The 17,781-nt window shown below is 37.4% G+C and overlaps 2 protein-coding genes across 10 annotated transcripts in view; one reads left to right on the top strand and one right to left on the bottom strand.

Annotated features, from left to right (window-relative positions):
* Positions 1–17,781, top strand: part of LOC6567571 (sodium/calcium exchanger 3) — a 44,212-nt gene that overhangs the window by 19,451 nt on the left and 6,980 nt on the right. The window lies entirely within an intron of this gene.
* On the bottom strand, positions 13,731–15,792 carry LOC6567572 (membrane-bound alkaline phosphatase). The gene is made up of 2 exons (XM_001993759.3): positions 14,497–15,792; positions 13,731–14,283 (listed from the first exon to the last, which is right to left on the bottom strand). The coding sequence occupies exons 1-2, from the start codon at positions 15,724–15,726 to the stop codon at positions 13,933–13,935; spliced, it is 1,581 nt and encodes a 526-aa protein (XP_001993795.1). The 5' UTR covers positions 15,727–15,792; the 3' UTR covers positions 13,731–13,932.

The raw sequence follows: 17,781 nt of genomic DNA, 5'->3' as shown, positions 1-17,781 counted from the left end.
CACACACACACACACACTCACCCATACATATACATACACCCACACAAATACAGCCGCACATCTGGGGGTCGCAGCCACTGTGCGCTTTGTGTGTTTGTTAAAGTCAAAGTGCAAAATCTAATTAATTTTGTAAAATTAGTTCGTTTGTCAAATATTTCTCTATCATCAGTGGAACTGAGTTACTCAACTTGTTTAGCATATGGTTTAATTGGGGCGTGTATGGAAATCGAAATCATTTAAATAGTTAATTTTCCAGCCAGCCAGTATGGGTTAATCTATTATAATTTATACACATATCTAATGAACAAAGAGTAGGCCATTAATTAAAGACTCAGTTCGTCTACCATTCTTGAAGATTAAAAATATTTAAAGGAAACCATTTATATATATCTTTATATATTGATTGAGTTCTGTTCTATATTTTTGTTGGCGGAATTTATGGCTAAAGACTTACTTTAATCAACAAAATATTCAAGACTCATCTACATTTACATGTAATTGTATTCTCATTATTAATATTTCTCAGAAATATTTAGACTTCTTTCAGTCAGTCTTACTTAAATCCTCATACTTAAAAGATTACAATAGATACATTTTTTTTAGACAATGCCTTTTACCAAATTAAAGTCAAATTTTCTTATAAAGCTGCTCAATGTTGCGGTTTTTTAGTTTTTTGTTTTTGTTTTTCATTTTTACAGTCTGTCTGCCCTTTGTCTTTATCCTTGTCCTTGGCTTTATTTCGCTGATTTGCAGCTTTGCATAAATTGTTTTTAACACGTCTCTGGCATTTTTTGTGTGGCGCCGCAGCTGAATAGCTGTCTGCCCCGGATCATCAGCAGTGCTACTGCCAAATACCTCCACCCCCTACCACCGCCCGACCGCCCTGCCCTGCGCTTCTTCCAACCCCCTGCGCAATGGCACATAACATAAATTTTTGTGGTCTTGCATTATTTCATAATAAGCAACAAAGTGGAGCAGACAATTAGATGAGCCAACGCCAGGGGACAACTTCACAAAAATTAAGTGGCAACGCTGCCATGCGGCAATTTTATGTTCGTGTGTGTGTGTGTGTGTTACAATGTATGTGTGTGTTCCCAAAATAGTCATAAAGCTACTAATTGCAGAGCAAGAGCCCAGCGCATTTCCATTACCATTTTCAGTTGAAATAGTTTGCAATGTTTGACAGCGTTAAGTGGTCCGGTCCAAATACTCCATTTGGGCCGTTTGACAATTTGTAATTATTTGCAATTATTTATCAAAGTTTAAATGCTTTAATGTTGCCTCGTTCCTCATTCCTAGCTGCACTTAATTCACGTTTCTGTTTTATATCCTGGTAATTCTCTTGACACTATAGCACAGCATTTGCAGCTACTCAAGTTGGTTGAATGCCTTGCGGCGCCTTTTGCTACGAATTCTTTCTCGTTTCCTACACTGTGCAACACATGAGAAATGAGGGCGTATTGGGCTTAGTCTAATTTCTGTAGAATCAGGAAAACATATGTTGCAGTATTTAAGTAGTGAAAAATCTTATGGTTCGTTTATATTTGTTAAGAAAGTCAATTTCTGAAACTATTTTCTTTTCATTTCAAAGTAATATTTCCAAAGTTATTATTTTTTGATTAAAGGAATAAAATGTATGTTAAAATCCAAATAATCGTGGAAATAAATTAGGAATAATAACATGTTTTTATAAATTAAAAAGTGTTTTCGAATAGTAAATTTTAGAAAAGTTGTTTGACTGCCAGTTCAAGGCAAGGATTTGCACTTTTAAGAAGTTTATTTCACATTTATAGAAATTTACCTTTAAGAACTCAAACTATGTTCTGTTCTTGCATTAAAAACAGAGTAACTTGCGGTCGTGACGTTCTCGTCACTGTTTACTTGTGTTTTTCTTAATTTTGCCAGCTGCTAGCGGGCCTTTCCTTGTATTCTCAGTATTCTGACAATCATCTTGTGCTCCTTGCGCATCTCTGGGGCATATTTGGCTTATTTGCGCTGTCACATACAACGTATACAAAGTGTGTTGCCGACACTGCTTAAGAGCTGGCATTGCTGAGTAAATAATTTCTATTTAAATCGAGCGGCCACAAATGAATGCATATCAATGCATTTCATACATATTCAAATGAGTGCACTCTAAAATCACGCATCAAAATGGAAATTCTTTTAGAAAGTTAGCAAATATGTAGAGCCGGCAGCAACTGTCAGACTAAAATTAAATTACTGACAAAATCTGCTTTGAAGTTCTAGTTGTTGTTGTTGTTCTTGTTGTCATTGTTGTTGTTGTCGTTGTTGATGAGAGTGGCCTCAACCAGTGCTGGCAATGGGGAATTTCGCAGCTCAGACTCGGCCTGCCCACATTACAACTTTATGAAACAATTTTTTTGCGCTCAGCTCTCTTCGTGTTTTTTAATGAAAATCAAATGCTGCTCTGGGCAGCCAAAAGACCGACAGTCAACTGTTTTCTCGCCTCTCTCCCTTGTCGCCCCCAACTTTAACCAGCACTTGGGGAGCCGGAAATGCGCAACAGAAACAGGAGCAGCAAAAGCAGCCATGGCGTCAGCTTTCAAAAAAAAAAAAAAAGGAAAAGAAAAGAAAAAACAACAGCAGCAGACTGTAAGGCCATAAAAAATGGTGGTAAAACGCCAGACGTGAATAACGCAGGGATGGGCGAATGGAGTTGGGAGATAGAGGTTCCTGCAAAGTGCCAACACTGTTGCATAAATTTGTATAATCTACGTCAAATGCTGACGATGAGAAGCAGGCGCCTCGTGCTGGGTTTTTTATTGAGTTATACGATCGCTTAAAATTGCTCCGCTTGCAACATTGTCGAAAAACCACAAACGAGTGGCAGCCATCCTTTTACTACCAGTATATTATTACACTTACAAAAATTAACAAGCCACTTTTTTTATTAGTGGACTGTAAAATTTACAATGCAGTCAGTGATTCTTCATACGCCCATTTATGCTAAGTACAAGAGTATTAGATGCACCGACAAATTACAAGGAACGAATCGATTTGCGACTATGTTGCCATAAATAATACTGTCATTATTCAAATGCTTAGCAACTGAAAATAGCTAAAAATAGAATAGACATACTAGATTACAACATAAGCTATTAATAAATAATTTTTATATGCTATCTAATCTAATATTTGTTGTAATCTATTTATTTATATGGGCACAGTTTGATTTGCAATCAACTCACAGTCTGACAAGTTATCAATTCATTGAAATAATGTGCAAAGTTGAATCTTTAAATTTATTTTGATTTTAAGCTTTGATTGGTCTGTTGAAATCATTTTTGACAGTGCGATAAGATAATAAATTGAAATGTAATGCGCAGATACTTGAATCCAAAAATATGTTTACCCTGAATAAATAGTTTAATACGTATGTATATAATGTTGACAGCTAATTAGCATCTTCAGTTGTTAACTACATATTTGTTGAGAATGGCGTGTTCTTATCATATGAGCACATTTTTTCTATTAAATAGTCCCCAAGATTATATCAATAATAATGAACATAATTAAGAAGTTGAAGTTCTCAATTTTTATATGTAATAAATATAAATTTCATTCGATTAATTCCATTTAAGCGAAGTTATTTATTATACTAAACTTTTTATAACCAACAGAATGCATTTGAAATTTTATTTCGACGGTTATAAGTTAACCATAAAAATTGAATTTTCCAATTCACTTAACTATAAGTATACTGAAGTCTAAAATGAGGGTTAGTAAAACATAATACTTAATATTTTTAATATTCATTTAAATCCGTGCTATCACTTTAAACGGATATCAGCTCACAGATTAATATATGAGGACTGAAGTAGATTGCTTGTACAAATTAATTTAACTATTTAATCAATTAAATTCACATCATATAGATAGATACAAATAATTTATTAAACGCTCTTAGAAAGCATTCGTATAAATCGTGTTAAGGCTATGTGTGGAATTTAAAGAATGAACTGTTTTGGTTTCAAATAACACCAACTCTTGAAATGTATTTAAATGTATTTTATGGTCATGCCTAAAAGCAGGCAACAAATTTTGCTAAGCATTAACAAATTTGTCGAAATGAATTGCCTACTTTTCAGATGGGCAATTGTTAAAGTAGCCACAGGTAACTAAGTAAATACGATAAATATAAATTTATGTGAATGTGAATGCCTGTCGACCATCAACAACAACATCAGCAATAACTACAACATTTCGCAGACAGGCTTAAGGGAGATTGTCTGCCCATGGTATTTGTTAATTAGCCCAATTTAGGCAGCCTATGTGGCTTTCAGATGTTCCGCAAGGTGAGCTGACTTAAGCAATGGCCATTTGTGGACTTTTATTTTGAATAGACTCGGTTCTTAAAGCCTATGGCAGTTATGGGGAAAAATTCCAAAACTTAATTCATATACAAAGGGGAATAGAATTCGCATAGGCCTGCACATCAAATAAACAACATAAAAGCGCAAATATAGATTTATAAAATACAAATATTGTAAAAGTTGTACTAACTTTCCGTCACACAAGAGGAGAGATAAGCAAAAATATTTTATTAAGCATACATAATCTAAAATTGAAATTTATGCAATGTCTTTGAAAATATAACCGCAACGAAAGCAGCCGTATGTTTCACAAATCTAAGCCAACTTACAAGTTATCCTCATCAAATCAGCATGTAGCCAAAACTCATGTATGTGCATGTGTGTGTGTGTGTGTGTGTTTGTGGGTTCTCATGTATAATGTGTGTTTGTGGCATGTGCGGCTTTTTGCCTAACAAGTAGCATTTCCTGCAGCCGCCGGCAATCCGCCTGGGAATGTGCCAACTGCTTAACTGACTGACTGAACTATAGGTGTGTGAGTGAGACGACCAATAGGCTCTGTATCTGTGTGCGTGGGTGTGTGTGTGCCACATCTGTTGGCTTACCCTGTATGTAAACAACATACAACAACAATAACAATATCATCATTGAGACAAAACTTAAGCCCGTCTTGGAGTTCTGGCTACATGACCCGAGTCTCTCAATGCGTTGATTTGGACAGGGAATTTGAGAATTACAGACAAACCACATATAACATCGTCATTAGTGAAGTCGACTACTTCTATTACATTCCCAAAACTTTCATAAACTTGTTGCTACACAAAATTGGTAAATTGTGAAATTCAATTCCAGCTTTGTTATGTCTTAAATGAATTTCCAGCAAAATTTATATTTAAATCAGTATTTTGTAATTATATATGCGTATATATCTTGGATATTACCACAGTGGCTGTGTGTTACCATTAAGCAAAAACAGCAAAAGGCACTCTTTATACCTAGGCCTCTGTATATATATATATACATATATATATATTTAATTTGCCAACATAAAATCACATAAATTTGGCGGAGTTCACAGGAAGCGGAAAATGCAAAAGACAGCGGATGTAGGGATATGTTTTTATAGGGTACATTTAACCCAACATGAAATTATTATTTCCCTTCTCCATCTTCATAAATTGCTTACAGTTTTTATATATCTGTCATTTGTGTAGCGAAACCAATTACTGTCATAATTATTTTTATTTAATTCAAATTTGTTGCAAAGTTATTTAGTGTTTAGTATGGAAATGAAAGGGAAATTTCAAATATATTTATTAATTATTGTATTTTGCTGTTAGAAATGTGATAAGCATTATAAGAAAAATATTTAAAAAATTAGCCAACATTAAATATTCAAAAAAAATGAAATTCAAAAGAAATACTCGAATAATAGAAAATAGAGTACGCGCAATTTGAGCTTAGGTATCCGGCCGGTTAGTTATTCGATTTTTTACATTTCAATTTATGTTTTTATTGGGGACTTTCGAAACTCAACGTTATATAGCTGTATAAATTACCGGCGGTGGCGGCGGAGGCATCAACAGGCTGCTAAGTAAATTTGTCCTGTGCTCTGCTGGAGCAACCTTCAAAATGTCAAAAGATTGTCGTTGTTGTTGTTGCTATTGCTGTTGTCGTGGTCGTTGTGGCTGTTATTCTTGTGCTTGTTGGCTTGGCTCGTGTTTATCATGATGTCGTTAGGTTGATTGTTGCAGATATTGAAGTGCTCCCAGCGCAGCGGTCGCCAAACTCAGGCTCATCAGGCACTCTAAAGGATACGGCTGAGATGCGAGTCTTTCTCTCTCGGCGAGCCTTTCAGTTGCTCTTGTTGATATTTGCCTTGCTGTTGCCCTGTTGCTTTTTGTTGCCGTCATTATTTATGACATGAAGAGCACAAAAAAGCAAAACAAAAGAACGTTAGGTGGTGACTTGTAGGGGTCAGGGGGGGTTGTCATTATCAACATCAGGGAAATCGGAGACCTTTTAACTGTTGCGCTGCCAACCCCCCGAAAAGGGTTTTGGTGGGTCAAAGGTTAGGCGCTAAAGGTAGCACAAAAGTTTGTCAACTTTAATGAGTTCGGCGAAGAATTCAATTTAAAGTCACTTTAAAGATTGTTGAAATGTCGACCAAGCAATCAAATAAATTGCTCCCAATTTGCGTAGCAATCGCTCAAGTTGTTCACTTGCAAAAATTCAATAACCCAAATTCATGAATAAGCATTTTCGGGAAAAGTTCTTTTTAATATTTTAACTTTTGTTTTTATTTGTTTGTTTTTCATTTTAATGATGCCAAGATATATGTATCTAAGGACTTGAGTATACAAAAGAATTAATAATTTGTTTCAATCTTTTTCTTTGAGTGTAGGTTGCCATAGTTCGACCAAAATTGTGAAATGCAAACCGTTAAAAAAGAGTACATTTGTTTTTCAACATTATAAATAAAACGAGTTTATTATTTGCACGTTTGTGTATGTGACATCTGTGGCAGATGTGGCATATGTGGCATAGATGTAACTGTGGCAACCGTGACGCAAACGCAATAAATCAAAGTGTGCCACATAGACTTCTGTGTCTGTCTTTGATTTATGCAGCCATTTGTGTGCACGACATACAACTCAATAAACTGAGAGCAAAGTCGACAAAAAACGCGTCAGTTACAACAACTAAGGATGCGAATGATGGAAAGCCGTGACAAAGCAGTCAACCCCAATGTCAAAGGACACCCACACACACACACATACATATATGTATATATATACATATATCAACGTATGTAGTTACCTGTAAATATGTGTGCCGCCTGCAGCGTCTTTGACAGCTGATTCTGATTATGAGTAATGTTAGCTAGCTGGCAGCTGTCTGCTTTGATCTTGCAAACGACATCGCGTCCTTGTTGCTGCCCTTGCCCTTGCCCTTGCCCCCTCCTCATTGTGGTTGTCCACGTAAGCAGCTCACGTGTCCTGTCACACCCCCACCTCTCCCCATGAGCCACGTGCCAAGTATAACTTTAATATTTGCGCTGTGTGCGTGTGCAATTAAACGGAAACTGTGGCTCTTGTTAAAGAAAAATAAATAAATAAATGATAGTTGAGATCCAGCAGAGAAGTCTAGCAAGTACCTTGCCCCATAGTCCTTAATTAGCCAAACGCATAATGGAAATGGAAAAAAAGCTTACTCACTAAGAAAACTGATTTTCCATTTTAGCTTTTCCCCAGAATTTCGAAATAATTGGCAACAAGGCAACAAAGGAAAATATAACCATTTTCTTTTTATAATTACATAAAAGAATCAAATTATTTTGAAGTCATCTACTCTGAAATGCTTAAGACAACATTCAGAAATCCCCTTTGCCACATGTTTTTATTGAATCTATTGTTGTTATTCTTTAAATATATATTAAACCAATAAATTTTTAAATTTCTTAAAACATTTCTCAATAGCAGACTCATTGCCTTAGAGAATTCAGTGCAAATGGCTTGAGGCAACATTCAGAAAACCATTTGTTATATTTTTTAATTTTTTCATTCACGAGTACAACACTTTTATGAGTGTACATAAAATTGTAAGCTGTCGTGAAGTGATTTATTTAGCTATTCACAAGACTTTTGCGAGTATCTTGTGTGAATTGACAGCTATTCAAAACACACACAAAGTAAACTTTTAAATTATAAAATTTCCAGTACATTTCATGCAAAATTTACCAGCTGTTCCTGCATTTTTCTTTTCACTGTACTTTTCTGCCGGCTAAAACCATTTGTTCTGGCCACACATACTCAACGACCAATTGTAATTGTTCTTAAGTGGGCCGACATTCGTTTGGCTGACTTGGTTTAACTTTGCTTTTAATTTATTGTTTTTCGCTTCCCACTCGCTTTTCTTTTATTCCTTGGCTTGGGCTATAAAAAAATAAAAAAAAAAACAAATTCCACAAAGTGAACTCCAAACTTTCAAACTTTAATGGCATAATGGCAAGAAGCTAATTATTGCCTCGGACTTTATGCAATGGAGCAGCTAAATGAGCCTTTGAAATGCCACTCGAGAGAAGGGGAATAATGGGTGGTTTGTGCCTTAGCCTTATGAATGCTCAGCTTATAAAGTGCTCCTGCAATTACTTAAAGTTTAGCAATAACAACTCAATAAGCAGCTCATTATGGCCAACGGCAATTGTCCGGATCTCAGCAATTTCCATAATTTGTCCCAATTAATTTGAGATTTCTTTGAACATGCACTCGCAGGCAAATGAAAATTAACAAATTGAAAATTAATTATGCATACGCAATGTGTGTTGCACTTAATTAAAAAAAAAACCACAACCAGATTTAGAAAAAATAAACACACATGTGCACATTCAACTGTCTAGAAAAAATAACTCATTATTGTATCTTTCTTTTCCCGCATCATTAAATTGGATGGGAAAATGCCAAATGCTAGACTTTGTTAGTATTGTAAATATTTATCCAAAGTATAACATTGTAATACATTTTATTTTACATTACGATTTATATATACATTTATATACAATATATATAATATAGAGAAAATGTACATGAATATACAATTTCATTAAAATTTTTGCTTCATTAAATATTGAACGAAATCTGTTAATTTTCCGCAGATTATTCTGTTAATTCGCTGGAATATGCTAATCAGTAATTTTAACCCAAACAAAAACTGTCAATCACATTGACTTCTATTTCAATTGATAGATACATATATAATTATTTAGATATATATATATGTATATATATATATATTCGTGTTGGCCCGCATTTTGTTTGATATTTGCTTTTTGCTCGATTTACACCGCTGCCCTGTTGTGTGTGCGATCTAATTGTCTGCCTCGATAATTAGTGGATGTTTGCGCTCAAGCAAGTATAATTTTCGCTGTCCCCTTTAATGCCCGTATAATTTAGTGCTCCTCCGCTGCCTCCGTCATGCAACATGATGTATCCATATATCTCATTTGTGTGACGTGCATTTCGAATTTCTTATCTACTCGTTTGCATCGCTCAAACGTATACCTGTCTGCCGGCACTGAGGGTTTGTAGATAAGGCTGGAGTCCATAATGCTATTAGAGGTGTAAATAAACTCAGTTCACATTGATTTAGGTTCGGATTAAGTAATCAATGATAGCAAATTATTCAGTTGTAATTCAACTTGGCATTCACTTGTAATTAAAAGGTATTATGTTCATTTTGTTTACACAGTAGATAAGACTGGAAAAAAATTCTAGCAACTTTAGCAACAGCTTTTTCCCAAACATGGACATTTAATATCGCTTTTCTGTATGAAAAGCTAATTTTTTTATGTAAAATATATAAATATTATTGTAGTTAAATTTTTGTTTTTAATTGACTAGCACAACTGTCGCCTCCAGACTTTAAAGCTAAATCTTTTATAACTTTGTCAAAAACAGAAACCTATTCAAAATAGAAACCATTTCGTTATTGCTTGGTAAATTGATTTTGTAATTTGATAAAATGAATTTATTTTATTCAAATATGCAATTCCTAGAAATGCTTTAGCATATGTATGGGTTTTTCCACAGTATACAAAAAAAAGCAAACAAACAAACATATCGTCCTAATAAAAACCATTTGGCTGACTCTGTGAAATTGTACATGTTTATTTAATGCAGTTCATTGGAAATTCAACAATTTGTGCTATATTTCACAGTTGGACCTAATTATAAATTTCTGAAAAATGAGCAAATATATAATTCTTTACAGATAGCGATATTTTAAGGCACGTAAGCTATTCACTGTTCAGACAGACGCTGATTACGAGTTCTACGAACGCTAATAAAAAATGGCTTTAGGTAACTAACTGTAGAAACAAATAATGATATCTGTCAATCAGTAGACTCAGGCAATTACATCAACTTTTCCAATGAATGTAAAATGAGCTTTGGCAGTGTGTCAATATTTGGCAGAGATACTCAGAGAAATATCGTTGAGTGGCATGTCTAATTGATTTTGAAAAATGTGTACAATTACGTGTCCAATTTAATAAATTCTTTGGACTTGAACTTTGGCCTTTAAGTGGCAGCGCATGAGCCTTGTAATGGCTGGCAAAACACTTGCTAATTTAAGCTTGTGTAGCTGTGGTTGGTTGGCCACTCCCTCAGCTCAGGCATCTGTGCTTCCCTTGTCGCTTGTCGCTTGTCGCTTGTCGAGTGCAAATCACATTTGTTGAGTGCAACGCTGGCCAAGTGCTTCAAGTGTCACTTGGTTGGCAGCAGACACACAATTTGCATATATCTATATATGTTGTGGTTGTGTCAGTTGTACATTATTTGATCTGTATATATGCTTGTATGTGGAATCGCAGCTCTTTCTATTTGCAGTGTCGAGCAGCTAAGCGGATTCTAGCAGCTGGCGCCACCTGTTGTTCGGAGGGCAAACAAAATCAAACGTAGGCCCATCAAAATTCCAAACACTGAACTTGACACTTGAGCCACTTGCAGATTAAACGTTAACACGTGTGCCCACAATCCCATTACTCTTGACCATTACAAATCAAATCTCAATTAAGTTAATTAGGTGACAGGTCAAAGCTGCGCCCTGAACTTCCTGCTTGGCAAACACAACCAAACAAAATGTAATTGAATGTTCAGCACTGACAATCGATGAGCGCTTTTTGTATATATAGAAATCCGGTCACATATCCTCTCAACTGGATTACCACAATCAATCACAGTTTGCCTCCAACAAATTTCTGTTCACTTTCGGCCAACAATCCAATAGTCGCTTTTTTCATTGTGTTTGTCCATTTTGGCATGAATTGCTAAAGTTTTGGCCGCCAAAGCCAAACTCGATTCGATTATACGATATGCTCAGTCAGAGCAAGTAAATCAAATTTTATCTGCGGATCGCCAAAGATTTAATGCGCTTGTAGGCCAGGTACAATATACACTATATTTTATATAACAAAGACAATCTATTGTGCACCACAACGCCGGGGTCAGGATGTTACCAAGTTATGAAGTTCGACAGATTGGAAGCTGTTAATATAGATGTCCGATTTTGATATCATATTGTTGCCATGTACGTTTCATTACGTAAAGGGAAACACACAACACAACAGGGCACAAGATGGCTCCATCAATGCGTAGCAGCATTCTAGAAAATTTCTAAATACCCGTTGCAAGAGTGTAGAGAGAAATGTATGAAAATCAAGCTATTCACGGGGGTAGTTTTTGTATGTGTGGTTGGGTCGACGCAAAAGTTAGCCATTGCATTAGTGGCTTAGTTTTGGTTGGCGGTCAGTTGGCATCCACTCCTGGCGGCAATCCCGTCTGTCGCTGGGGACTTGTGTGTGAGTGCTCATTCCTCATTTTAGTTTAATTTTATTTTAAAGCATTTGCCAACCCGCATGAATGACTTGTGTTGGTTTGTTATTGCGGTCTCTCTCTCTCTCACTCTCTCTCTATCTGGGTATAGTTGTGTATAGAGGATGCTTTTCCCCAGGTAGGTCTAAAACGAATGTCTGAGCATATTGAAATGGAAACCACTGTGCATCACTTTGCATGCGATAAACGGATCAGGTAATTGAGGCAGTTAACTTGGGTTGTTGCCACAAAGAGAATGAGCAAATGAGAAGCAGGAGCAAGAAGGGTTCTCAAGTGGATTAATAGCGTAATCCACTTGACTGCATATTGAGATTTTTCCAGCGCTCTGCTATTTCATATCAGTTGATTCAAATGTTCACGACGATATTGCATTAAATCGAATTGAATGTGGAAAATGAACATTTGCATAATACTCAAAAAAATTTAATTTGCATTTTCAGTGGAATCACTTTTGTGGCTGCCTCTAACTGGTCGCCACACCGAGCATAATACCAGTGTATGTACATATGTGGCATTGTTGCAAGCTGCACTTGCAACGCTTTGCAGCATTGACTTTGACTTTGTCACAGTCCCCGAATTGATGGTCACAGACATTGTTGTTGTTGGTCTCAAAATCAATAGCCGTTTTAGCACTTCTGCACATAAAATTGTTATGTGTGTGTGGGTGTGTGTGTTATGGTGTGTGTGTGTGTGTGTGTGTGTGTGTGTGTGTGTGCTTCTATAGTGCTTAATAACAAATAGTCAGTGCGTTAACCAACAAGCGCAACATGGCTGCAGACGTCATTGAAATCAAACGGCGGAAGTGGCAAGAGTGGCAATGTGGCCAAAGTGGCAACGGGTGAAAGCGAAATTAGCTTTTGAATGCCGAGAATAGACTGGGGTGGAAAGAACTGCAAAGCTGTTGAGTGCTTACACACAGAAAAAAAGTGAGTGCAAACATTTAAGTTGCTAGAGATCAATTTGAGATATGTTTTTTATAGTATTCTCGATCAAATTGTAAGTAAACTTCTTACTATTTTTTTTTAATACTAAGAATTTGAGTATAAATGTTTTGAGTACACATTTACTCATTATTTTCTTTCGGTGTACGCTGTTGGTAATTTAAAGGCTGACATATGAGGGGAAATGAGACTTTCATACACACACAGACAAGCAGTCTGCTCGTAAGGGTATGACGGATATAATTTAGTTCTCAATCGAATCGGAAATAGAGACTAGAAAATTGACAAATGCATCGTGTGGCGTATTTAGTCCTTAAATTATTATTCATACGCCACGAAGGCCAAACGACAAGCTGAACGTAGAATGAGTCATAACTTTTAATTGTTGCAATTACCCATGGATTTCATATGCAAAATGCTAAATGTAAAATGTAAAATGCAAATACGCAAATAAATAAATACAGCCTGCAACTCGAGGGCGAATCAGTCAAAAACTTTTGCATAAAATTGCGCACAAAAATGCAAATTGTTCTCGGTTTTTTCTATGTGTGTTTGAGTTTACCTTTACCCAAATGCTGGCCAAAACTTTTACCACACACGCAAGGGAATAGCAAATGCTTGCACCCACCCTCCATATATATATATATATATATATATATACCACAGGTACACACACACCATTAGTTTGATGAGTTTAAAATTAGGAATTACTGGCAAGTTTGAGAGCAAGTTAGAGCACGGCAGAGTTGAGCGCCTAGTTTCTATTATAAAACTTGGTTAGAAGTGTTTTGCTCATACACAGAGAAATAATGCACGAAATTTGGCGATAAATGACGTAAAATATGTCCAAAAGTTCTGAAGACAACATGCAACGTAGCAACGAAGCAAGCAAAATTCATTTAATCTTTATTAGATCTACTTGTGGCTTCGATGAGACTATGTTAAAGTGCTCAAGCTTGACTTATCCTAGCCAATTTTTTTCAGTGTAGTTTCAATGTGAAAACTTGGCCAAGAGTACTTTCCGCTTACACGGAAAAGGCAGGAAAAGGTAGCTCAGAACGAAGCTTTGTAGAAATTCTCTTTAATTCAATTTACAATTTGCATTAAGTATACGTCAAGGATAATGATAAGGAGAAACAGCAGGCAAGAGGAGCGTCAAGAATAAGTGCAAAAGGTGCACCCACCAGCAACAACATCTCAAGTGCAATCGCTGATTTTAATAGGCTACAAACTTAATTGTGATGAGTCTCAGTCACGCTCAAGGATTCATGATTTAGTTTGGCTGCAAATGGTTAAACCATCGCCGAGACAGGCGCTGTATGCCATCATATGGGGTATCGTGTTCTGCTCATAGACACCCGTAAACAAATGCGACCAAGGACCCAGAGCATAGACGAGGACATCATCGCCCCCATGGGTTTCACTGTCCAGTGGCACACCAGCTGGGAACTCATCGTACCGCGACCCAGTCACGACTGTGGTGGGATCGACGCGTTCCTTTGTCTCAGCCTTATAGAAATTCACAGCGCTTGGTCCGTTCGCATAGCTGAGAATCATGTGCGGTATGCCATCGTTGCCAATTACAGGCGCTTTGCTAAATACATCAGTGCCGCGATTCTGTCAATAGAATAATATCGAATATAGTAAATAAGGCAAATAAGCAAGAGTTTCTTGGATTAAATCAAAATGTGAAATTATTCCAAAAATCATAGTAATATTCTAAAGAGCGAATTTTCAGAATGCTATACAATAACTGACAAACCAAATTATTATAGCTAGCTCAGCAAATAGAGTTGCCACATAAGTCTCAACTCTCTGCCCTCAACTTACCGCATAGCCTGCATAGGCAAAGGCATGGGAGTGATCCGCTGTGACCACGAGCAGGGTGTCCTCCTCGTTGGTGAGTTCGCGGGCTGCCGCAATCGCCTTGGAGAACTCAACGGTCTCGTCGAGGGCCATGCGGGCATAGTTGTCATGGTGCGCGTGATCGATGCGACCGCCCTCGATGAACAGAAAGTAACCCTCATCATTCTGACTCATGTATTCGATGGCCTTACGTGTCATCTGCTCGAGGGTGGGTTGTGTGGTACTCTCGTTGGTCTCCATGTGGTACAGCATATGATCGTCCTGGAAGAGACCTAGAATTCGGTCTGGCTGGGTCACGTCCAAGTCCATCAGATCTTGCTCTGTGTCAACATAAACATTCTTGGTACTCTCCGCCTTGAACTGCTCAATTAAATTCAAGCCATCTATGCGCTTGCCCCACTCGACCAAAGTGCTGTCCACAAAATTTTTGCGTCCACCGCCAAGGATCAGTTTTAGTTTGCTGCCAACCTCGCCGTTGATCAACTGATACGCGATATCCTCCACTCCCGACTTGGCGCCACAATCATTCGCCACCTCTGCATCGTTCTCCCAGTCACGTTCGGCAGTGTGAGCATAGACACCTGCTGGAGAGGCATGCGTCACACGGGTGGTGGTCACCAGACCCGACCACTTGCCCGCATCCATGGCCCACTTGGCAATGGAATCCACGTAGTTGGTCTTATCCAATATGACCTTGCAGTCGGTTCTCGGCACGAAGCCATTGACACCAATGGTGCCCTCCTGTGCCTTAACGCCACACAAGTAAGCAGTGGCTGTGCAGGCCGAATCGGGTACAATTAGATCCACGGAGTAGGTCTTGGAGAGACCAGTGTGTGGGAATAGCTCGAAGGATAGCGATTTTTCCTCGCCACCCAGCAAAGTTCGCGCCGTCGAGGTCGTTGTCACACCCATGCCATCTCCGAGAAACAGGATAACATTCTTAGCCTTGCCTTTGTTCAGCTTCTCGCCTAGCTTTCCCTTGACAAAGTTGATGCCATGCTCACGCCAATAGGCAGTCGTCTCTTCACCATCCACACGACGTCCCTGCTGTTGCTGCTGCCCCTTGGTCTCCTCCAAATCCGGATGCATTAATCGATCCTTGCAGTACTCGGCACTCCTTGTACATTCTGGTGCCGCATAGCAGCCGGTGAAAAGCAGAGCGATCACAATCACGACGTTGGTCTGTAGCAACATATTGTTAAAGACTGTTGCTCGCGTGTGCACTGGACACTTCTCGTACTTGGCACAACTTCCTATTACGATACGGATAAGATACGGGTAGGCTGGACTAAATGGACTATCGGCAAATCGGACCAAATCTAATGCGTGGCTAATTCCCCCGCCGACTCGTGTCGTTATTTACGATTGCCACCCAACACCAACTATTAGCAACAAAAATTTATGGATTTATATATTTTTTTTGTCGGACTCACACCATTAAAATCAGCACGTGAAATGTTGTATGTGTAAAGCAATGTGTTTGTTTTTCGTTGGCCGAGTGTGGGTTTTTCGTTCAAGGAGAGGCCAAAGGCATGAAAACGTAATCAGAAATCTGGCTGAATCAAAGAATCGGATTCTTGAGTGAGCTGGCTAGATATATACTTATATACATATATACAGACAAGCTGCTCTATAACGAACCTCACGGGAATGGAATAAAAAAAAAAGATTGCTTTATTATTTATTTGTATTTGATTTAATGAACAATTGCTGAGCCTCGCTGATATATAGTTTTTTGAGTGCCTTGTTTCTAAGGGAGCGTTTTACCGATACCGTTGAAGATTACTGATTTCAGGCGTCACACATCTCATGACAAAATAATGATACCCTGTGCAAGTGTAAGCAAAATAATTAATCGAATAAGTTCCTATGAAATTTAACAAATTCTTAACTAAATCTAATCTTATCAACATTGTCTAAATTCGCACTCAACTTCGAGGACTAATATATATATATATATATATATATTCGAATTGCGCACTTGCTAGTATTGAGAAAAAAATGGAATGATAATAAATAATTGCTAAAATCGAAAAGACAAAAAAGCTTCAAAAAATAAAAGAAAAGCAAATTCCTTTTTATTGAAGTTTGCCTGTGGAATTCTTATGTATGTATGCATGTAGCACATAACCGCATTTAATTTATGTGAGTCATGAAAACTAGTTGCCATAAAAAAAAAAGATTTTTACCACACACGTTGCAGGCTTTAAGCTTGCCACACTATCGCTGGCAACAAGTCAGAGTAAAAAACACCGTTTCGCTTAGTGGCTTTTCCAGAGAAAAGTGAAATCAAATAAAATAAATATATAAAACCAAAATAAAACTTGTAAACCACATGACCCAAACCACAACGCAGGAAAAGGTGAAAGTTGAAACTGAAACGAAATGCGAAAGTTGAATTTGATGCCAAAGCAAGTAGTGGAAAAGTACAACTGAAAAATTAGGTATATAATTATTTTTGGCATTAACATTTTGCCAATCTGACTTAATAAATTCCTTGAAAATTCCACATCGATTCGCTTAGCTAAAAATATAAATGATAATCAGTTAACAAACAAAGTTGAGTAGTTGTTGTTGCTCTCAACATTTGACAAGTCTTATCGATGTGAGGGAAGCCAACAAATTATGCCCCTGGGCCAAAAGCAAACAACTTGTGGCATATAATAAAATGGGTTTGCCTTTTGTTTGGCACAATGCCAAATCAAATGAAAACAAAGCAAAATGCCATGCCTTTCCCGCCGCCTCTCTCTCTGTCTCTGTCTCTGCTCTCTGTATTGCTCCAATAATTCAGTTTGCACCAAGCAAAGCATTTGTCGGTGCACAGTTGAATAATGCGCATATTTATGAGAGTACATTGTGCGTATGCGTGATTTTGTATATGTTATTTTTGTGCACGCATTGATTTTACTCGCTGCCTGTTGTTATTCTTCTGATGGGACATTTCTGGGTGGTGCTGGGTGACAGTCTTATTAATGCCGCCTAATAAATTCCTAACGTTGTTTCGAGTGTCGGGATTGCGGCCGTTTAGCCACAACAAAGTCCATTAATCAATGTGACTCTTTGCTTGTGTCTGCAAAGCCAAATCGTGCACTCAGCGAAAATGTAGTTACAAACGGAATACAATTTTTACTTAACTCTTCTTAATTATATATAAATTTGTCTTTAATTACAAATTGACAGTTAAAGCACAACAAGTAAGACATTCGACATACGATTTTTTGACCAAATTCTCAACAATGTTTTGCTGAG

The sequence above is a fragment of the Drosophila grimshawi genome, unplaced genomic scaffold, assembly GCF_018153295.1.
Source record: "Drosophila grimshawi isolate 15287-2541.00 unplaced genomic scaffold, ASM1815329v1 contig_311, whole genome shotgun sequence".
Classification (NCBI taxonomy): Eukaryota; Metazoa; Arthropoda; class Insecta; order Diptera; family Drosophilidae; genus Drosophila; species Drosophila grimshawi.
This window is presented reverse-complemented; position numbering and strand designations above follow the sequence as displayed.